Source organism: Oncorhynchus tshawytscha, linkage group LG03, assembly GCF_018296145.1.
Source record: "Oncorhynchus tshawytscha isolate Ot180627B linkage group LG03, Otsh_v2.0, whole genome shotgun sequence".
In the NCBI taxonomy this organism is placed as follows: Eukaryota; Metazoa; Chordata; class Actinopteri; order Salmoniformes; family Salmonidae; genus Oncorhynchus; species Oncorhynchus tshawytscha.
The window spans coordinates 58,130,857-58,155,195 of record NC_056431.1 but is presented as its reverse complement, the minus strand read 5'-3'; the positions used below and the strand labels follow the sequence as shown (position 1 = coordinate 58,155,195).

The window sequence follows — 24,339 nt, the reverse complement described above, 5'->3', positions numbered from 1 at the left end:
CAGAGAAAGGGAGCGAAAGAGAGAGATGAGAGAAAGAGTGGGAGGGAGAGGGGTAGAGAGAGAGAGAGAGGGAGAGAGAGGGGAGGGGGCTGCTATTGAACAAGACATGTAGTTCTGTGTACATGTGTGAATGTTTGTCTGTATGGGTGGAAATAGGACTTCAGTAACAATGTCTTGCTGATTGTATTGTGCTAAAGCTGCATCTGCAACGATTTGATTGTAAAACACTGATTCAAGTTGCAGAACTGCTCTGTTCTTCTTTCCCACCAGTTTAGCAGAGGGGAGATGGGATCCTATCTATAACTGAGTACTTCAGCCCTCCATTCAACTGTTCTTCTCCTCATCCCTCCATCCTGTCCTGTCCTGGTCCGGTGTGGTCCGGTGTGGTCTGGTGTGCAGCCTGAGGGAGCTGTGGTTCTGATGAGAGCTCTGGAAGGTAAAGCCAGAGAGAGGAGCACAGAGGACCTGGTATGACCAGCGGTGCGTACTATAATACTGGCTACTCCACCTTCACTAATATGTTAACTATAGCTCTGGTCTCTTCTCCTTCCTCCTCTAACATTCTTGTTTCTCCTGTCCCTTGTAGCAGCAGACGGTGTAGGGAGCCTGGGGAGCCTGGGGAGCCTGGGGGTGGAGCATCACCTCAGTGTCCATGACCACGTGGTGAATGACCACGGAGCCTGGGCCACCGCCATGAACAACCTGGGCATCGTACCCATGGGCCTCAGAGGGCAGCAACTGGTCTCAGGTAAGACATTGACAGACCTCCTTCTCACCCCTTATCACCCTCCCCCACCTTATCCCCCTCTCCTCTGCTTAAAAATCGTTCAGTCAAATTTTTCAATATTGTCGAGGCCACAAGGAAGGAAAGAGTGCCCCATGGACTAGGTTTGGAAACATTTGAGAAGATCGTAAAGGCATCAGGTGAACTTTGCACTTCCTTCAAGAGTCCCATTATTCCTATGATGGCATCCTACTCCTCCATCACCTTCACGGCTCCACCCACAGCGCAGGCCAGTCATTGATTACCATAGAACTAGAATAGATAGATACTGTATATCCCTGTGGCTGGGAATCCAGGCTGCAGCATGCTATACCAAACCAGCACTGCCAATCCCTTTACTGGGCAGCAGAGTCGTTATTCTATGTTAAACTGTGTTCTAGTCTATTTGCTGGGGGATAGTTTGAGGAGGTAAGTATGCTGAGAAAGAAGATATCTTTCAGGTGCATACAATCCCCTTTGTTTTCTTATAATAATACAATATTCAGATTTATACAAAGAAGACCGAAGAAGATATGACCTAAGATTCGGTATATATTACAAGTCAAATCCCACAGATTACCATTGTCTTCTGACAATCATCATCAATAATCACATTTCCCAAATTCAGTACTCAATTCCTCAGCAACTTGCCCACTGTAGGACTGTTGTAATTGTTGTGTCCCCATCAGCAGCTAGATAACAAGGTGATTATCTAGACGTTGTTCCCTCCCTGCAGAGTGGCTGACTGAGGATAGGAACAATACACTGAAACCTCTGGTCTCTTCTAATGGCCCGACTCCATGTCTGTCTCTACTCTGACGCTAATGGTGTGTGTGTGTGTGTGTGTGTGTGTGTGTGTGTGTGTGTGTGTGTGTGTGTGTGTGTGTGTGTGTGTGTGTGTGTGTGTGTGTGTGTGTGTACTATTATAATTACCATTATGACAGTGTAGTCACCGAGGATATAGGGAAATCCGGCTGATTAAAATTCATGAACAGATTTCAGATCATGCATATTTATGGAGGTTGAGATGGAAGGCTCTGTCATTTGAATTGTATATTTTGAGTTCATTTCATTTTGAGCTGTCTGGGAAATCAGTCCTGACTGAGCGTCTGGATGATTAGCTAAAAGCTTCTCTCTAGGACACTTTGCTTAATAGATTCTTGTTGGAAAAAATGCCTTGGGTCCTTTGCACTGGATGACATTTTGGCCTACACACACACACACAGACACACAGACACACAGACACACAGACAGACACACAGACAGACACACAGACAGACAGACAGACAGACAGACAGACAGACAGACAGACAGACAGACAGACAGACAGACAGACAGACAGACAGACAGACAGACAGACAGACAGACAGACAGACAGACAGACAGACAGACAGACAGACAGACAGTCTCCTCTTATGTTATTCAAGTATATAACACAAGAAACCACTCTAATGACTAATCTATTCTATTCTATGGACTATTATATGAAACGTATGTAATACTATACATGTCTAACGTATAGTCTGGGCCTCTGTCATGATCCCTGGTGAGTCTACGGTTAAAGTTTAACCACACTGATCTCACTTGTATAGTATTTTCAGTTATGGATTTATACTATAAATGTGAAGCTCCTCCAAATGTACAGGTGCTCTACCATTTTATTTGGACTTCATTTCAACTTGTTTCATGAAGTCCATTAGGTTTTTATCAAGATTCTCAGTGATCAGTCCCTATATAAAGCAGCTTCACCTGCGCGCTGAGGTGTCATTGTGCAGTTCATTAAATAAGCACACTGGGAGGTTTGGAAGCTGAGGTTGTGTAAACCCTGAACAACTGAATACACAGATTTAACTCTGGAAAGCTGAGTTGTTTGGAGAAAACCTTTTGTAATATGAAGCCGTGCCTTCAGAAAGTATTCACAACCTTTGACTTTTTCCACATTTTGTAGGATTACAAAGTGGGATTCAAATGGATTTAATACTTTTTTTTTGCCATCGATCTACACAAAATACTAATATCAAAGTGGAAGAAAAATTATAATATTTGTAAAAAATCGATGAAAAATAAAACAGTAATATATCTTCAATATACAGGAGGCTGAAAAGATTCAGCACGGGTCCTCAGATCCTCAAAAAGGTTATAGAGCTGCACCAGTGAGAGCATCTTGACCGCTGGTTATGGCAACTGCTTGGCATCCGACCGTACATCACTGGATCTGAGCACCCTGCCATCCAGGACCTCTATACCAGGCGGTGTCAGAGGAAGGCCCTAAACATTTTCAAACAATCCAGCCACCCAAGTCATAGACTACATTTCTATGAACTTGTGCAGTGATTTTTGGTAGACATTTAGAAAGTTCACATAGAAAATAGGTGCATCAATGTCAGTTTAGGGCACATTTCCATGTAACTATTGTGTGTCGATCAAAACAGTTGGACGTAATGATGTCACACCCCAACAAAAACGTTTCTGAAAAAAACTACAGTGTCTAATAAAAATGTAGTGGTTGAAGTGTTTCCATTACCCATTTAGGTAAATTACGCATGAATAAATTGGCGACATGTCTCAGGTAGCCTGCGAAAGCCAGTATGGATAGAATGCAATAATTTACACATATGTGCCAACGTATCACCACGGTCTGTGCCATGGTAAAACTTGCACTCCAGTAAATCTGAAATAATTGGAAGTGAAACTTGCCAGCCAACCAGAAAAACAGGGTGAAGAAATTCAGGCATTTGGTTGGGAGTGTTGGGCCGGTGGCTGAGAGGTGGCTGGTTCTGGTCCCCGATTCCACTCGTGGGGGATCTGTCGATGTGCTCTTGGGCGGGGCGCTTGACCCTGGTTGCTCCTGTGGTTCGCTCTGGATGGGATCTTCTGCTAGATGACTTGAATGTGATGTAAATGTTGTGCGGCTCCACTGCAGGTAGATTGTGTTTTAAAATGCCATAAAAATACATCAGGAATTCATGAAAGTCAGCACAATCCTTGTCCTGCAAAGAAACCCATTTTTTATAGCTGAAAAAATGTATTTTGCAAGCAGAAGTCCTAGGCAGACATCCTAGGCAGAAGTCCTAAGCAGAAGTCCTAGGCAGAAGTCCTAGGCAGAAGTCCTAAGCAGAAGTCCTAGGCAGAAGTCCTAGGCAGAAGTCCTAGGCAGAAGTCCTAGGCAGAAGTCCTAAGCAGAGGTCCTAGGCAGAAGTCCTAGGCAGAAGTCCTAGGCAGAAGTCCTAGGCAGAAGTCCCAGGCAGAAGTCCCAGGCAGAAGTCCCAGGCAGAAGTCCCAGGCAGAAGTCCTAGGCAGAAGTCCCAGGCAGAAGCCCTAGGCAGAAGTCCTAGGCAGAAGTCCTAGGCAGAAGTCCCAGGCAGAAGCCCTAGGCAGAAGTCCTAGGCAGAAGTCCTAAGCAGAAGTCCTAGGCAGAGGACCTAGGCAGAAGTACTAGGCAGAAGTCCTATGCAGAAGTCATAGGCAGAAGTCCTAGGCAGAAGTCCTAGGCAGAAGTCCTAGGCATTTAGAATGAAATGTGTATTGGAGCTTTATAGTTACGCGGTGACATCACGTGCCCCACCTACCTTCAAAATGATTCTGCAATCATAATTTATTCGAAAAACGTGATTCCATAATAATTTGTCACAATAAAGAAAGAAAGAGTGTGTGTATGTCTGTGTGTGTGTGTGTGTGTGTGTGTGTGTGTGTGTGTGTGTGTGTGTGTGCATCTCCGCGTTCGTTTGTGTGTATGTATGTGGGAATCCTAAAAGGATGCCTCTATCTTTGTAGTGACTGGGTGTATTGATACACCATCCAAAGTGTAATGAATAACTTCACCATGCTCAAAGGAATATTCAAAATCTGTTTGTTTTTTTACTCTACCAATAGGTGCCCTTCTTTGCGAGGCATTGGACAATCTCCCCGGTCTTTGTGGTTGAAACTGTGTTTGAAATTCACTGCTCGACTGAGGGACTTCACAGATAATTGTCTGTGTGGTACATGTTACATTCTATTATTGCACACAGAGCGAGCATGCAAATTATTATGTGACTTGTTAAGCAAATCTTTACTCCTGCACTTATTTAAGCTTGACACAACAAAGGGGTTGAATACTTATTGACACAAGACATTTCAGCTTTTCATTTTGTATAAATTTGTAACAATTTCAGAAAACATAACTCCACTTTGATATTATGGGCTATTATGTGTAGGTCAGTGACAAAATTCAGAATTGAATCAATAAAGAATTCAGGCTGTAACACAACAACGTGGAGTAAATCAAGGGGTGTGAATACTTTCTGAAGGCACTGTAGGACTGTTATTACACTGGGTAAAAGATCACTGCATTGAGTGTGCTAGATTTGGAACTTTCTTGAGTGTGACTGGAAAGTCAAGGCAGAGTTTGACTGGCTGATTTGATTGGTTTCACCCTATCCAACCCTCTCAGATCTGGGATTACGTGAAGAAAAGAAGGAAGGAAAGAACCAGACCGGGGGTTCCATTGGGTCAGTACTGTACTGTACAGTACAGAGACAGCAGGGCTGGACGGCTGGATTGGATCCTCCTAAGAGCCAAGAGAAAGACAGATTCATACTGATATCCTCCTGGAGCACAGAACTGAGGTTCAACAGGGAGAGATGGAGAGATCTGGAATGACAACGAGAGAAGGAAAGAGATACTCGGGGACTGTTCAGAGACTGGGGGAGAGAGAGGGAAGGGAAAAATAAGAGTGAGAGAGAAGAGGAGGAGAAAGCTAATGGGGGTTACAGAGTGTGTGTGATGGATGACATCTCACCTTCACGGTAATTAAGAGCAGCTGTTTCCTGAGGGGAGATCCAGAGCCTAGCAAACCCAGTGGCCATTCTCACAAACCTGCTGAGGGGAGAGAAGAGAGGGAGGGAGGAAAGGAAAAGAGCGAAAGAGAGAAGTTAAATGATGACAAAAACAAAGTGTGAACTCTCTCCCCCTGGCAGACGTTAGCAGAGCGTGGCCAGGGCCACTAACGGCCTTGAATTATTTTCACCGGGAGTGGAAAAGAAAGAGAGGAAAAAGAAACAGCATTAGTTGATGATGAATGTGGGGAGAGGATACATATCATTTACCTTTTAGGATTACACTGAGAACACTTGAATGACTTTTCCACAGATCTACACAATCTCAGATTACACATGATTGCGACTCGGGAGATTTATGGGCGATAATCTTCCAGATTTATTTTCTCTGTCTTTTCTCTCTCCAGCCTCAAGGACTTGCAGCTTCTCTTAAAAACTCCTTCTCTGTAATAAAACACACTTGACTTATTCACAGCGCCAGACACTTTCTCTTCGGAGCTTCGCCAGATACAGCCAGTATAGAAGCAGGACTTATTTGCTTTGCAGCCTCTTTAGAACAGCAAATACTGCAGTGTAGGGATTTATGTTGAGCACTGGAATCTTTCTGACAGCATCACATAGAATCATTCTCACTCCTACACACACTATTTACACTCACCTTCTGCTGACAAACTTAAATCTGCAGTGAGGACTTGATTGATGATTTCATAGATATGAAGATGCGATTCTACATTTGTATATTTATATCTGGATCCATGACTATTTGTATCCTCACCGTAGCGACAGGCTTGTGTGACAGCTGCAGTCAGATTGGTTTCTACTCTAATGTAGATCAGTGTCTGTTCTCTCTCTAAGACCTGAGAAAAGGGAGATTTCTGCTGATGTCTTGTCCGTTCTACCACTCTCATTTTGTTGTGTTCTGAAGATATGAATAGGTTGTGTCCATCTATCGCTCTCTGCTCTGTCTCTATCTCTGTCTCTGTCTCAGTCTCTCTCCTCCAGATTCTACCTATATCCAGGCTTTGACCAAGAGCTGGGTCTCATTGTACATCTTTTCTTCTCCCTTCCCCTCCTCTCCTCTCCTCCAGACTAACTTTCCTTCTCCTCTCTCTCTCCTCCAGATTCTCTCTGTATCCAGGGCTTTGACCCAGGTTTGAGTCTCCTAGCTCCCATCAACCCCATGATTGCAGGTATCAGCCTGGTCCCTCCTCCCCCTGGTCCCCCTGAGATGCCCATCATCAAGGAGATCATCCACTGCCAGAGCTGCACCCTGTTCCCTCAGAACCCCAGTAAGCGCGCGCGCACACACACACACACACACACACACACACACACACACACACACACACACACACACACACACACACACACACACACACACACACACACACACACACACACACACACACACACACACACACACACACACACACACACGCACGCACGCACGCACGCACACACGCACACACACACTGACGCACACACTCTTGCATGCTTTTCGAAATTAGTATAAATGCATTCATATATTGACTGTCCGTAATATGGTCACAAGAATTGCTATTAGATGTGACCAGAGCATGTATGATGTTCCAGACCTGCCTCCTCCATCAACACGTGAGCGGCCCCCAGGGTGTAAGACGGTGTTTGTGGGGGGTCTGCCGGAGAATGCCAGCGAGGAGATCATCAGGGAGGTGTTTGATCAGTGTGGTGAGATCATCGCTATCAGGAAGAGCAAGAAAAACTTCTGTCACATCCGCTTCAGTGAGGAGTTCATGGTGGATAAGTCCCTCTACCTCTCTGGTCAGTACTATACTATACCAATACTATATCTATACACACAACTTATATACAATGCTGTCTACCTCTCTGGTCAGTACTATACTATACCAATACTATATCTATACACACAACTTATATACAATGCTGTCTACCTCTCTGGTCAGTACTATACTATACCAATACTATATCTATACACACAACTTATATACAATGCTGTCTACCTCTCTGGTCAGTACCATACTATAGCAATACTATATCTATACACACAATTTATATACAATGCTGTATACCTCTCTGGTCAGTACTATACTATACCAATACTATATCTATACACACAATGTATATACAATGCTGTCTACCTCTCCGGTCAATACTATACTAAACTTGTCTTTACTATACTACTGTATACTTTACTATACTATACTTTACTTTAATATACTACTGTATACTTTACTATACTATACTACTGTATGCTTTACTTTACTATGCTATACTGTACTTTAGTATTGTATACTATACTATACCATGCAAATGCTATACTATACACACAACATATAGACACAATCCTCTACCTCTCTGGTCAGTGGTCAGCATAACTATTGTATATGTTGCAGCAGTTTTAAAGTATTCCGTTTTAATAGAGTATGTATTAACATTATGAACACTGTAGAGGAGTTAAAACAGCGACCTTTGAGGTTTGACACTTAAAGCAGAAGAGAGAAATTAAATGATGGCTGTACCTATGCAGGCTGGAAGAGAAAGAAATAGACTGTAGCTATGCAGGCTGGAGGAGAAAGAAATAGACTGTACCTATGCAGGCTGGAAGAGAAAGAAATAGACTGTAGCTATGCAGGCAGACTGTACCTATGCAGGCTGGAGGAGAAAGAAATGGAAGCTAGCAGGCTGGAGGAGAAAGAAATAGACTGTACCTATGCAGGCTGGAGGAGAAAGAAATAGACTGTAGCTATGCAGGCTGGAGGAGAAAGAAATAGACTGTACCTATGCAGGCTGGAGGAGAAAGAAATAGACTGTACCTATGCAGGCTGGAGGAGAAAGATATAGACTGTAGCTATGCAGGCTGGAAGAGAAAGAAATAGACTTTAGCTATGCAGGCTGGAGGAGAAAGAAATAGACTGTAGCTATGCAGGCTGGAGGAGAAAGATATAGACTGTAGCTATGCAGGCTGAAGGAGAAAGAAATAGACTGTAGCTATGCAGGCTGAAGGAGAAAGAAATAGACTGTAGCTATGCAGGCTGGAGGAGAAAGAAATAGACTGTAGCTATGCAGGCTGGAGGAGAAAGATAAGAAAGCTAGCAGGCTGGAGGAGAAAGATATAGACTGTAGCTATGCAGGCTGGAAGGAGAAAGAAATAGACTGTAGCTATGCAGGCTGAAGGAGAAAGAAATAGACTGTAGCTATGCAGGCTGGAGGAGAAAGAAATAGACTGTAGCTATGCAGGCTGGAAGAGAAAGAAATAGACTTTAGCTATGCAGGCTGGAGGAGAAAGAAATAGACTGTAGCTATGCAGGCTGGAGGAGAAAGAAATAGACTGTAGCTATGCAGGCTGGAAGAGAAAGAAATAGACTTTAGCTATGCAGGCTGGAGGAGAAAGAAATAGACTGTAGCTATGCAGGCTGGAAGAGAAAGAAATAGACTGTACCTATGCAGGCTGGAGGAGAAAGAAATAGACTGTAGCTATGCAGGCTGGAGGAGAAAGAAATAGACTGTAGCTATGCAGGCTGGAGGAGAAAGAAATAGACTGTAGCTATGCAGGCTGGAGATGTGAATATAGATGAGGAAGACTAGATCATATTTTTACATAATGAATAGTTGAAAATGTAGTTTGTCCTTTTGGTTTGCTAATGGTCTTTGTGGTGATTGTATTTGACTGTATGAGTTTACATGACTGTATACACAATTAGTGTGCTGTGTGTTTGTCTGTGTGTTGAATGTATCTGTATGGTTGTGTTTAGTGTATCTGACCGCTAACTGCCCTGTTTCCCCAGGCTACCGGATGCGTATCGGCTCCAGTACAGATAAGAAGGACTCAGGGAGGATGCACGTGGACTTTGCTCAGGCCAGAGACGACCTGTATGAGTGGGAATGTCAACAGAGGCTGCTGGCCAGGGAGGAACGACACCGACGCAAGATCCACGAAGACTTCCTCCGTCCGCCCTCACCACCTCCCATCATGCATTTCTCAGAGCATGAGGCGGGACAGCTGGCGGAGAGATTGAAAGGTGAGTGGACCAATGAGCATGATGTGTGTGTGTCACCCCCACCCTCTAGCACTATGTCCAGCTGTGTGTGTGTCACCCCCACCCTCTAGCACTATGTCCAGCTGTGTGTGTGTCACCCCACCCTCTAGCACTATGTCCAGCTGTGTGTGTGTCACCCCCACCCTCTAGCACTATGTCCAGCTGTGTGTGTCACCCCCACCCTCTAGCACTTTGTCCATGTCACCCCAGCACTATGTCCAGTTGTGTGTGTGTCACCCCCACCCTCTAGCACTATGTCCAGCTGTGTGTGTCACCCCACCCTCTAGCACTATGTCCAGCTGTGTGTGTGTCATCCCCACCCTCTAGCACTATGTCCAACTGTCACCCCCACCCTCTTGTGTGTGTCACCCCCACCCTCTAGCACTATGTCCAGCTGTGCCTCTAGCAGCTGCCCCCGCTGTGTGTGTCACCCCCACCCTCTAGCACTTTGTCCAGCTGTGTGTGTGTCACCCCCACCCTCTAGCACTTTGTCCAGCTGTGTGTGTCACCCCACCCTCTAGCACTATGTCCAGCTGTGTGTGTGTCACCCCCACCCTCTAGCACTATGTCCAGCTGTGTGTGTGTCACCCCACCCTCTAGCACTATGTCCAGCTGTGCCTCTAGCAGCTGCCCTCCGCTGTGTGTGTCACCCCACCCTCTAGCACTATGTCCAGTTGTGTGTGTGTCACCCCCACCCTCTAGCACTATGTCCAGCTGTGTGTGTGTCACCCCCACCCTCTAGCACTATGTCCAGCTGTGTGTGTGTCACCCCCACCCTCTAGCACTATGTCCAGCTGTGCCTCTAGCAGCTGCCCTCCGCTGTGTGTGTCACCCCCACCCTCTAGCACTTTGTCCAGTTGTGTGTGTGTCACCCCCACCCTCTAGCACTTTGTCCAGCTGTGTGTGTGTCACCCCCACCCTCTAGTACTATGTCCAGCTGTGCCTCTAGCAGCTGCCCCCCCCACTGTGTGTGTGTCACCCCCACCCTCTAGCACTATGTCCAGCTGTGTGTGTCACCCCCACCCTCTAGCACTATGTCCAGCTGTGTGTGTATGTCACCCCCACCCTCTAGCACTATGTCCAGCTGTGTGTGTGTCACCCCCACCCTCTAGCACTATGTCCAGCTGTGTGTGTACTGCAGGTGGGCCATGGTGGTGTATAAATGTGTGTAAAGGTCAGAGCTGCACACTATTTTACAGACCCCGTCCTAATTTACAGTATAGGAATAATCTATAATGCACCTTCTCATGAATATTGTCTTCCTATCATTTAGAGAAATGCACCATTCCTCTGTCATGTCAATTGATATTAAGAAATGTCAGACGTAATTAAATATGAAAAGAGATTAGAAAATTCTCATTCGCCCATCGTCTAAATGAGTTATTGATCTAAACCACTGTCTGCTAGAACTGAACTGAACACCACACATCCTCTCTCTGCATGAAAAATACAGTCATGGTTATCATCTTCCTTCCTTATGACACGCTCAACACTGTCATTAGAACCTTCCCAGTAGCATTACCTTAATATGTGGATCTGAAATCCTTCCTGGACAGAGAGCTAGTGTTATGACATCCGATAGAAGAGTTTGACTCTGTTGCCCCCTCTATCTCATCAGCCATCAGTCAGCCCCCCCCCCCGCTGTCTCCCCACATGGTGCATCCCGGCTGCATCCCGCCTGCCTGACTCTCTCTCTGCTGAAGAAGCCCAAAGGGCATCAGACACTGCATCTCCAATACAGCTCAATATGAAGAGAGAGAGAGAGAGAGAGAGAGAAGGGGGGGAGAGAGAGAGAGAGAAGGGGGGGGAGAGAGAGAGAGAGCTGACAAGAAACTAACAGCATCACAACACTTCATCAAAATTCCCTCTTCTGTCTCCCTCCCTTTCCTTTTCCTTTGGCAGTAAGAACAGACATGTCACATTAACTATTGGAGGAGTCACATTGATACAAGCAGAGTCTCTTCGTCTATCATCTCTCAATGAAGCGTAGGATAATGTATTGGGTCAGGGCTGGGAGATGTCATGCTCCCCTTATTGGACACCCCTCCCTTCCCTTCATCTCATTCCCTGGTGCTCCGAATTCCTAGATTTCTTCATCACGCTGGTGGGAAATGTGTGTCGTCCTGTCTCCTCATTCCCATCGCTGATGCTTTATTTATTTTCCAATTCTGTGCTTTCCTGCTCATATTGCTTCTCTCTTTCTCTCTTTCTGTGCGATCCTCCTTGTCCCCCTGTTCCACTGTCTCTGCTCTCTGTTCAGAGAGGTGTTTGAAAGTGTTCTGTTTCTCCATAATCATATTCATTCAAACAGCCTCTGGTTAATGCTTTTACATTCTCAGCTGGGTAAATACCTTAATCATATTCATTACCACATTACAGTGCATTACTCTGTCTCTCTCTCAACTCACATACAGCCTCTTCTATGAAGTGACGCTTATAGCCTTTACACTGAGGCTGCAGCACTAGAAACTGCCTGACTGTTCGTCACAACAGATGGCAGAGAGAGAGGAGGGGAGCGAAGAGGGCGAGCAAGAGTGTGTGTGTGTGTTTATATGTGTGTGAATCTGTGTCACACACCTATCAAGCGATGGGTGGGTAAACGCTTGCACAAAATAAAGAAAGGTTTACCCTCCACTACACCACTGACTATTACTATAGAGATGTTTAGTTCTCCAAGAAGGTTTTCATTACACATAGCCAAACACAGAGAGATATTTTGCTTTGATTATTCATTGAAAAGGCAGGGGAAATAGACGTCCATTATTCCCTGTGTTGTGCTGGCCCGCAATACCTTCATGTGACTGCTTTATAATATGATTGTATGATTGCACTCTGCTGCCTCTTTTGAATAGTACTAGAGCTGTGCGGTGAAAAGTGTTTTCAACCAAGCGACAGTGTGCTCTCAGGTCGTGTTGCAGTGGGTATTGAGCTCATTAAACGATTTCTAATTCACTCCGAGCTATGTGATCGGACGCGGCTCTGTGGCACTTTTCAATTATTATTCAAATGTGAAGAATACACTCAACAAAGGCCCACTGAGACACGGACCGTTAAAGAGGCTATGCTCACTCAACGACAAGTTTCTGTTGATTCAAACCTATAAATGCACAGAAGACTGTCTCATCCAAAGACACTCAGAAGATATGAAACAGTCTGATAGTTCATCTCCCCATGCTGTTCTGTTCCTGTGCACTGAAGCATGAAGGAAAGAGAAATATAATGAGAAATATACATGGCAGTATACACTGAATAAAAATATAAACGCAAATTTAAAAAAAGGTTTCATACACACAAAAAGTGTATTTTTGTGCACAAATGTGTTAACCTCCCTGTGTGTGACCATTTCTACTTTGCCAAGATAATCCATCCACTTAACAGGTGTGGCATATCAACAAGCTGATTAAACAGCATGATCATTACACAGGTGTACCTTGTGCTGGGAATAAAAAGGCCACTCTAAAATGTGCAGTTTTGTCATACAACACAATGAGGGAGGGCGCATACAATTGGCATGCTGACTGCAGGAATGGCCACCAGAGCTGTTGCCAGATAATTCAATGTTCATTTCTCTACCATAAACCACCTCCAACGTTGTTTCAGACAATTTGGTAGTACATCCAACAGGTCTATAACCGCAGATCACGTGTAACCACATCAACCCAGGACCTCCACATCCGGCTTCTTCACCTACGGGATCGTCTGAGACCAGCCACCTGTCAGAAACCATCTCAAGGAAGATCATCTGTGTGCTCGTCATCCTCACCAGGGTCGTAACCAACTTCAGTTGGCATTGCTCACATTTGATGGCCACTGGCACACTGGAGAAGTGTGCTCTAACGGATGAACACCTGTTTCAACTGTACCAGGCAGATGGCAGACAGAGTGTATGGCGTCGTGTGGGAAAGTGGTGAGCTGATGTTAATGTTGTGTCCAGAGAGCCCCATGGTGGCGGTGGGGTTATGTTATGGGCAGGCATAAGCTACGGACAACGAATACAATTGCATTTTATTGATGGCAAGTTGAATGCACAGAGATAACGTGATGAGATCCTGAGGCCAATTGTTGTGCCATTCATCCGCCGCCATCACCTCATGTTTCAGCATGATAATGCACAGCCCCATGTCGCAAGGATCTTTAAACAATTCCTAGAAGCTGAAAATGTCCCAGTTCTTCCATGGCCTGCATACTCACCAGACATGTCACCCATTGAACATGTTTGGGATGCTCTGGATCGACGTGTACGACAGCATGTTCCAGTTCCCGCCGATATCCAGCAACTTCGCACAGCCATTGAAGAGGAGAGGGACAACATTCCACAGGCCACAATCAACAGCCTGATCAACTCTATGTGGAGGAGATATGTCGCGCTGCAGGAGGTAAATGGTAGTTACAGCAGATATAAACTGGTTTTCTGATCCACGTTCCTACCTTTTTTTTTAGGTATCGGTGACCAACAGATGCATATCTATATTCTCTGTCATGTGAAATCCATCGATTAGGGACTAATGAACTTATTTCAATTGACACATTTCCTTATATGAACTGTAACTCAGTAAAATCTTTGAAATTGTTGCATGTTGCATTTATATTTTTGTTCAGTGTAGTTTATTTCAAGGAATACCCATGTACAGTTTCATAGGCTTTCAGCTTCACGGTTTAAAAACCTCACCCTAAATCCTCTCCTCTCGCTCTCCCCCATCATCCTCCTCCAGATGACCATAAGTTCAGTGAGGCGACTGCAGTCCTGTTCACGTGGATCGACCGTGGTGAGGTCAACCGGCGGTCGGCCAATAACTTCTATTCTATGATCCAGTCGGCCAATAGCCACGTCCGGAGGCTGATGAGTGAGAAGGCCCAGCACGAGGAGGAGATGGAGCTAGCCAAGGAGACGTTTAAAAATGCCCTGCTGGCCATATTGACTCAGTGTAAGCATCTAACTAGACACACTATACACTACCTGTGACACTTTATTCTCATAAACCCATCCTAGACACAGTGTACTACAGTTCCCTTCACAAAGCACTAAAGACCAGTTGTTCTATACAGCTGTACAGTGATAAGCCAGTAGTTAGGGAGGATGACAGAGGTCAGAGCCCAGACAAAGGTAAGTACAGTACAGTGTCCTGAGCTTTCTACAGGAGTGGACCAGCTGATCTACCTAACTCCCAGGTAGGCATCGGAGAACTGTATCCCTCCAGCAGGCACTCTCAAACAATGTCAATGTACAGTACGAACTGATATTGAAATGATATTAAATGGAATCTGGAAAGACAATGAGATGAAAACAAGATTCATCAACGTCTTATGACTGTTTACATGGTCCTATTTTGAATGGTATTTGTTGTGTTCTACACCGGTAATGAAACGGAGCCATGTAGTCCTCTGGTGCTGCTTTAATATGGAGAGTGCAGAGATCCAGAATCACCAGAAGAGGGGATGATGAGGGGGTGTAGTTTTAATGTTGATGTGGTCACAGTGCACATGTCCAGTAGTAATAGTGACACTTTTTAAACCTCCTGTTGTTTACTGAAGAGGAACATGACCGCATGCAATTAGAACAGAGCAACACTTTAAAGACAAACTTCTACTGGTGGAAAGGATAGTGATGACTGCAATAACTTCCTAAAAGAGTTAGGAATGATTCAGGACAAATTAAATGGGACACATTTTATGTAAGTTCAATAGTATGTCTAGACATACTCTATCCATGACAACATTTAGTATTGTAGAATGTTGTCTTTGACAGTCCTGATGGAACTGAATCAGCAGGTATGAAATGTAAGTACTGTTCAGCACTGGGGAGGAGTCACCAGGTAATACAATGAGCAGCATTTAACCATATCAGACCCTACAAACCAACAAAAACAATGTGTCAAAATCACAACCCACCCAATGATTCTCAATATCGTCGCTGTCAGATGAAAACCTTGTAACTCAATTATTTCCAATGACTCTATGACCAAGAAAATGTATTCAAAATAGCTTCTGAAGTTTCATAATTGTATGTTAGTTAAAGCTGGAATCCATCGTGGTGAAACTGCCATGTCCTTTTGCGATATTACGACAACAAAGACATTACCGTAAACAACAAACACTTTTTTTTCACTGCACGCGTGATAGAACAGCAGAGTATGTACAACGATATTTTTTACCAAGAGGCCGAAAGCTCCTTTCTTCCTTTAATAAACAAAAACAATAACAAATGTACCTGGGCCGACCCTTGGAGACGTTTCATCTAAATGAGATTCCAACTTTAATGACAAAATATGGACGTCTTTTTACATTTCCTGAAAAGTTTCTGTTTTGGAGATAAGAAGCTTTCATCCCACAGCGATGATATGTTGGTGGGTGGTACAGGTAAATGCAATGGGGTCTACTAACCCAGGCTGGCAGAATGAAGCTCCCTAGTGTCTCCTCTGTGTGCTGTTGTGCCTGGGTGGTGCAGTAGGATCTAAGCTCTACATAAAGCCTTGTCTTGTCTTGACTCCCCTGTTCACCCCAAGTCGAGCAGATCACGGCTGTGTTCACCGCTGCCTCCAGGCAGAAGGCATGGGACCATTTCTCTAAAGCGCAGCGCAAGAACATAGACATTTGGAGAAAGCAGTGTGAGGTTGGTACTCTCTCCTTACCCCCTATTCCTTGTCATGTTTGGACTCCTCAGGACAGGTTAACAGACAGACACTCTAGCCGGGTTGACATGAGTCCTACTGTGTTTCATTTTGCTGTTGTTGCAGACTGCTGTGGCCTCACAGATACACAGACAGATGGACAGACTGCTGTGGCCTCACAGATACACAGACAGATGGACAGACTGCTGTGGCCTCACAGATACACAGACAGATGGACAGACTGCTGTGGCCTCACAGATACACAGACAGATGGACAGACTGCTGTGGCCTCACAGATACACAGACAGATGGACAGACTGCTGTGGCCTCACAGATACACAGACAGATGGACAGACTGCTGTGGCCTCACAGATACACAGACAGATGGACAGACTGCTGTGGCCTCACAGATACACAGACAGATGGACCGACTTCTGTGGCCTCACAGCTACACAGACAGATGGACAGACTGCTGTGGCCTCACAGCTAGACAGACAGATGGACAGACTGCTGTGGCCTCACAGCTAGACAGACAGATGGACTGACTTCTGTGGCCTCACAGCTACACAGACAGATGGACAGACTGCTGTGGCCTCACAGCTAGACAGACAGATGGACAGACTGCTGTGGCCTCACAGATACACAGACAGATGGACAGACTGCTTTGGCCTCACAGATACACAGACAGATGGACAGACTGCTGTGGCCTCACAGATACACAGACAGATGGACAGACTGCTGTGGCCTCACAGATACACAGACAGATGGACAGACAGCCATGCTGTTCTGATCTTCTGATGCTGTGTGTTTCTCTTCAACAGTGCCATTCGTAGACTTTTTCCTCACATCGATGAAATGCGCACGTACACACGCACTCACACAGAGGTGGTAGGTAGCTTAACGGTTAGATCATTGGGCCAGTTTTGGGCCAGAAAGGTTGTATGTTCGAATCCCTGAGCCGACCAGGTGAAAAATCTGTGCCTTTGAGCAAGGTACTTAGCCATAATTGCTCCAGGGTTGCAGTTTATTATGGCAGACCCTGGCTGTGACCCCACTCTCTGAGGGAGAGTTGGGATATGCAAAAAACACGTTTCCAATTCACACTTGTAAATAGGACAAATATACAAATATAAGCACCCACCAAATTGTTTATTTTATTACACACACACACACACACACACACACACACACACACACACACACACACACACACACACACAAGCACACACAAGCACAGATAACCTTCTAGAAAGTGTGAGTGGGTGCTATGGCAACAGAGGCTTCCAGGGTTAAGACAGATAAATAATTCATTGGGAATACAACGAGTCAGCATTCTGGATTATTCATTACGTAAGGGATAATCAAGGCTATGCGTTCTCTGAAAAATAGTGCACGAAATGGAAAGTGTGTTCCACAACGTGTTAGTGGAGTGGAACTAACCTTCCACGGAGTTGCATTATTTTCCATAGAACGCATAGAGCCCTGAGTTGATTATCCCTTTTATATCTTGGCTATAAATTAACATATTTGCGCTAGAAATCTATTAATTTGCCAGTAGAAATGTGACAACATCCACTGACTTAGCTAGCAAGTTCACTAGCTAGCTAGATAGCTACAGTAGTTGCCTTGGTAACCAGGCAAACAGACATGTTACCTTAGCTAACCAAACCGTCATCCTAGCTTGCTATTATGAAAATCGAATGAACTTCATAGCCATTGGATTATACCGTACAATTATCCTGTGCGTTCTAGGGAAATAATGCACTCTCTAGAATGCCCTTCAAACCAATCAGAAACGAGTATTCAACAATATCATGGTATAAATATTAGAACTTTATTAGAACTAAACAAAAACATCCTATAAATCTCATGGAATCTGGATATTTTTGGTTGAAGAAACACAAACCTGGATCTGAATCAGATTATTATACACCCCCTTGGTTTTAATTTGGCCATTTGGTGACCGTGACAATGTATTGAAGTGAATTGAAAGTAATGACCAGGTATGTGAGGGTGCCTATCTGTGGGGGCCAGAGTTATCAGGACAGATGTTAACCTAATGTGACCATTCATACTAGGGTTGGGCGGTATCCAGATGTTCATGCCTTCATACTGTTCCTGTACCATACCGGGGTATACGGTATTACCGGCAGTGCACACAAGAGGCGCTATTTATTTCCAAACATTTAAAAAACGCATACAGTACAGTATACCGCCCAAGCCTAAGTCAAACTGTAAGACGTCTATGTTCATACAGTACATGTCTCTAAGTCAAGTCAGTGAGAAAGGAATCATGCCATGTCTATTGTCAGAGCAACCAGAGGTAAGGCATTGCTTTGGAAGAAGTGACACACAGTAACAGTACACACTATGGAGTGAGTCTGCTAGCATGCCACAATTGTGAAATCCCTTGTTAAGGGTCAGTAGTATGCTTGGTAAGTGTTCAAGTAGTTCAAGCAATTACTGTAACACTGCAGCCTGAAGATTATCTGAATGACAAATGGCTGTGAATGAATGATCTATTGATGTCAGTATCAACATCCTCCATGACAGTAGTATGAAATTACAGTTTGAATATGAACTGATAATGGACACTGCAGAAATCATGAGATCAGATACGGCTCTAAACACCATTGGATCCCTCCGTCTTCATGCCCTACTGTAGTTTCTAGGGAAAAAGCTCTGGCTGGTTCAGTACTGCAGCTGAGGCTTTCTGTGCTCACAGTCACACATAGCAAATCCCTGCATCTTAAACCTCTCTCCCTTTCTCTCTCTCTCTACCTTCTCCTCTCATAACTCTATCACACTCTCCTATAGCTGAGTCATTGGCTAAGCTTATTTACTTTATCTGAGGAGAGATTTCACAGTGGTGGTATTAGACAGCCTCACAGCTGAGACACTTCTAGTTATCAGAGCAGCTGGAAGAATGAGATGTTTTCTATGCTCCTCCTTCTTTATCGTGTGAAAAAAGGAAGCGTTCAAACTGCAGATCTAGGATCAGTTTACCCTACCCAACTAAATCCTAACCATAACCCGTCAGGAAGTGAAACACAAAACTGATGTTAGATTAGTGTCTAGGGGCAATTTGATTCTCTTCCACCACAGACTCATTTTAAGGTACAACCTATATAATGTTTTATTTTAGAACACATTACCAGGAGCAGTCTGGTTGAAACCATTTTTAGGCAGGCATATGGCTGGGTGTATAGTACTGAGACACTGAGGGGTCCTTGTGCTGTGATGTGACAGGAGCTGAGGAATGCCCACAGTGAGGAGATCATGGGGATTCGCCGGGAGGAGGAGATGGAGATGTCTGACGACGACTCGGATGAGAGCCCCTGTAAGAAGATACGCATGGAGGAAAATGGTAGGACAGGCACGAGCCCAATCCCAAACTTACCCCTGGCATAGTCCCTAGCCCTTGGCCCTTAACCCTTGGCCCCTAAGCACTTATACCTTTTAATGATGGCAGACCACTGTAGCTCATAAATCACCAGACTGCTGAAGTATACAGTGCCTTCAGAAAGGATTCCTCTAGAGTTATGCCTGTGTTTAGCTCTATTCCATTTACTTGCCGATGACAAGGATACCCATAACATGATGCAGCCACCACCGTGCTTGAAAATATATTCAGCAGTTTTACTTTAGTGCCTTATTGCAAACAGGATACATGTTTTAGAAATATTTGTATTCTGTAAATGCTTCCTTCTTTTCACTCTGTCATTTAGGTTAGTATTGTGGAGTAACTACAATGTTGTTGATCCATCTTCAGTTTTCTCCTATCACAACCATTAAACTCTGTAACTGTTTGAAAGTCACAATTGGCCTCATAGTGAAATCCCTGAGTGGTTTCCTTCCTCTTCAGCAACTGAGTTAGGAAGGACATCTGTATCTTTGTAGTGACTGGGTGTATTGATACACCATCCAAAGTGTAATTAATAACTAAACCATACACAAAGGGATATTCAATGTCTGCTTTTTTTATTTTGACCAATCTACCTACAGGCACCCATTCTTCGCAAGGCATTGGAAAACATCCCTGTTCTTTGTGTGTGTGTGTGCGTGCAAGCATATGTGTATTTGTGTGTGTATGTTGTGTCTAACCCTCTCTCCCCAGGTGTGTGTCTTGTGTCCTACCCTCTCTCCCCTCCAGGTGTGTGTGTCTTGTGTCTAACCCTCTCTCCCCTCCTCCTCTCCAGGTGTGTGTGGCCAGTCTGGGGCCTCTCTGAGGGAGGAGAATGACTCTCTGCGTTGGCAGCTGGACGCCTACAGGAATGAGGTGGAGCTTCTGAGGAAGGAGCAAGGCAAGGCTTGCCGCCCTGACGACCCTGAACACTTCCCCGACACACACACACACCTGCTGCAGCAGAGCATGCACAACATGCAACAGGTACACACACACACCTGCTACAGAAGAGCATGCACAACATGCAACAGGTACACACACACACCTGCTACAGCAGAGCATGCACAACATGCAACAGGTATACACACACACCTGCTACAGCAGAGCATGGACAACATGCAACAGGTACACACACACACCTGCTACAGCAGAGCATACACAACATGCAACAGGTACACACACACACCTGCTACAGCAGAGCATGCACAACATGCAACAGGTACACACACACACCTGCTACAGCAGAGCATGCACAACATGCAACAGGTACATACACACACCTGCTACAGCAACATGCAGCAGTTACAACATTCCACCATCTACGCCTGTATCATACTGCACCTGTGTTTACACCTGTGAGTCCTCCAGATCAGAGGCAGTCGTGATGACAATGCGGTATATTGATTGGTGTATTTCTATGCTTTTATTTTACCCTTATTTTACCAGATAAAGTTGACTGAGAACACATTCTCATTAACAATGTAATGAACACGAGGTGAGACAGAGAACTGGTTTCAAGCAAAGGGTACAGCAGGTGTTTATCGCAAAGGACCACAGGAGGCGGCAGGTAGCAGGGTCCAGGGGCAAATCAAATCAAATCAAATGTATTTATATAGCCCTTCGTACATCAGCTGATATCTCAAAGTGCTGTACAGAAACCCAGCCTAAAACCCCAAACAGCAAGCAATGCAGGTGTAGAAGCACGGTGGCTAGGAAAAACTCCCTAGAAAGGCCAAAACCTAGGAAGAAACCTAGAGAGGAACCAGGCTATGTGGGGTGGCCAGTCCTCTTCTGGCTGTGCCGGGTGGAGATTATAACAGAACATGGCCAAGATGTTCAAATGTTCATAAATGACCAGCATGGTCAAATAATAGGTCATACACAGGGGGTCCAAAAAGGCAACTGTACAGGCAGGGAAAAGGATAGTAACGTCATCCGGGAGATCAGGCAATAGGTAGATAACAGGAAATCCGATAGGCTAAGGTACAGGCAGGGAATAGGCTAAGGTACAGGCAGGGAATAGGCTAAGGTACAGGCAGGGTATAGGCTAAGGTACAGGCAGGGAATAGGCTAAGGTACAGGCAGGGAATAGGCTAAGGTACAGGCAGGGTATAGGCTAAGGTACAGGCAGGGTATAGGCTAAGGTACAGGCAGGGTATAGGCTAAGGTACAGGCAGGGAATAGGCTAAGGTACAGGCAGGGAATAGACTAAGGTACAGGCAGGGAATAGGCTAAGGTACAGGCAGGGTATAGGCTAAGGTACAGGGGGTATAGGCTAAGGTACAGGCAGGGAATAGGCTAAGGTACAGGCATGGAATAGGCTAAGGTACAGGCAGGGTACAGGCTAAGGTACAGGCAGGGAATAGGCTAAGGTACAGGCAGGGTATAGGCTAAGGTACAGACAGGGAATAGGCTAAGGTACAGGCAGGGAATAGGCTAAGGTACAGGCAGGGAATAGGCTAAGGTACAGGCAGGGAATAGGCTAAGGTACAGGCAGGGAATAGGCTAAGGTACAGGCAGGGTATAGGCTAAGGTACAGGCAGGGTATAGGCTAAGGTACAGGCAGGGAATAGGCTAAGGTACATGCAGGGAATAGGCTAAGGGACATGCAGGGTATAGGCTAAGGTACAGGCAGGGTATAGGCTAAGGTACAGGCAGGGTATAGGCTAAGGTACAGGCAGGGTATAGGCTAAAGTACAGGCAGGGTATAGGCTAAGGTACAGGCAGGGAATAGGCTAAGGTACATGCAGGGAATAGGCTAAGGGACATGCAGGGTATAGGCTAAGGTACAGGCAGGGTATAGGCTAAGGTACAGGCAGGGTATAGGCTAAGGTACAGGCAGGGTATAGGCTAAGGTACAGGCAGGGTATAGGCTAAGGTACAGGCAGGGAATAGGCTAAGGTACATGCAGGGAATAGGCTAAGGTACAGGCAGGGTATAGGCTAAGGTACAGGCAGGGAATAGGCTAAGGTACAGGCAGGGTATAGGCTAAGGTACATGCAGGGAATAGGCTAAGGTACAGGCAGGGTATAGGCTAAGGTACAGGCAGGGAATAGGCTAAGGTACATGCAGGGAATAGGCTAAGGGACATGCAGGGTATAGGCTAAGGTACAGGCAGGGTATAGGCTAAGGTACAGGCAGGGTATAGGCTAAGGTACAGGCAGGGTATAGGCTAAGGTACAGGCAGGGTATAGGCTAAGGTACAGGCAGGGTATAGGCTAAGGTACAGGCAGGGTATAGGCTAAGGTACAGGCTAAGGTAAAAGACGTTGTTAGTGAGGCAGGCAAAAACTATTATACACGGAAGGAGTAAATCACAGGAAACCCAGAGCTCAGAAAGACATGTGTCACAAAACAAACAATACCTCACAGTGATGGGGTGCAAAGAACTGAACTAAATAGTGTGTGATAATCAGAATTCAGGTGATTGGGATCTGGAGAGTGAGCTGTGTTCAGGGGATCTAGGTGTTTGAGAGTGTGAGTTGGAAGCAGACCTTACAAACAGCAACGACCTGGGGAATAGTTGTCCTGCCTGAGCATTCAAAATGTGGGCTGGGCATCCTGAAGATGACTCTATAATAATAAGATAAATCAAATCATGTAACTTTAGGGTGTCAGGGAAAATGTATTGAGTAAAAAGTACATTATTTTCTTTAGGTAGTGAAGTAAAAGTAGTCAAAAATATAAATAGTAAAGTAAAGTACAGATACCCCAAAAAACAACTTAAGTAAAAATACTTGAAAGTACTACTTAAATATTTTACACCACTGAGTAATTGATAAAGCATAAATACAACACAGTGCCATTACATGCTGCAGGTATTTGGACCAGTGCTTTCACTAGCAAAAGGTCATAGCGCAAGTACATAGGAGCACTCTGATGTATTCTGAGTCTCCTGTCCGCCACAATCCCAATCCCTCCCTTTACAACCTGACTCAGACAGACCAACACACAGTCACATCTGTGCTTACTGCTGTTCCTGCTTACTCTACACTAACACCTTCTGCCACTGGTGTCACCTCTGTGTTCATCATCTTCTCTGTTGTTTCTGTCCTCCCAGCACTGTGTGGTTCTCTCTCTCTCTCTCTCTCTCTCTAACTGTTGTGGTCTGTTGTGTAACTGTCTCTCTCTCTCTAACTGTTGTGGTCTGTTGTGTAACTGTCTCTCTCTCTCTAACTGTTGTGGTCTGTTGTGTAACTGTCTCTCTCTCTCTAACTGTTGTGGTCTGTTGTGTAACTGTCTCTCTCTCTCTCTAACTGTTGTGGTCTGTTGTGTAACTGTCTCTCTCCATCTAACTGTGTTGTGGTCTGCTGTGTAACTGTCTCTCTCTCTCTCTAACTGTGTTGTGGTCTGCTGTGTAACTGTCTCTCTCTCTCTCTAACTGTGTTGTGGTCTGTTGTGTAACTGTCTCTCTCTCTCTCTCTAACTATGTTGTGGTCTGTTGTGTAACTGTCTCTCTATCTAACTGTGTTGTGGTCTGCTGTGTAACTGTCTCTCTCTCTCTAACTGTGTTGTGGTCTGTTGTGTAACTGTCTCTCTCTCTATCTAACTGTGTTGTGGTCTGTTGTGTAACTGTCTCTCTATCTAACTGTGTTGTGGTCTGTTGTGTAACTGTCTCTCTCTCTCTCTCCAACTGTGTTGTGGTCTGTTGTGTAACTGTCTCTCTCTATCTAACTGTGTTGTGGTCTGCTGTGTAACTCTCTCTCTAT

At 45.0% G+C, this 24,339-nt stretch overlaps 1 protein-coding gene across 1 annotated transcript in view; it reads left to right on the top strand.

Moving 5' to 3' along the window:
• LOC112239935 (ecto-NOX disulfide-thiol exchanger 1-like) overlaps positions 1 to 24,339 on the top strand; it is a 112,328-nt gene that overhangs the window by 68,552 nt on the left and 19,437 nt on the right. Inside the window, exons 2-10 of the mRNA XM_042319736.1 lie at positions 271 to 480; positions 587 to 748; positions 6,702 to 6,869; positions 7,174 to 7,380; positions 9,366 to 9,599; positions 14,330 to 14,542; positions 16,121 to 16,227; positions 19,475 to 19,592; positions 20,425 to 20,615. Of these exons, the coding sequence (XP_042175670.1) occupies positions 471 to 480; positions 587 to 748; positions 6,702 to 6,869; positions 7,174 to 7,380; positions 9,366 to 9,599; positions 14,330 to 14,542; positions 16,121 to 16,227; positions 19,475 to 19,592; positions 20,425 to 20,615 (1,410 nt within the window). The 5' untranslated portion in view covers positions 271 to 470. The remainder of the gene's footprint in view (positions 1 to 270; positions 481 to 586; positions 749 to 6,701; positions 6,870 to 7,173; positions 7,381 to 9,365; positions 9,600 to 14,329; positions 14,543 to 16,120; positions 16,228 to 19,474; positions 19,593 to 20,424; positions 20,616 to 24,339) is intronic.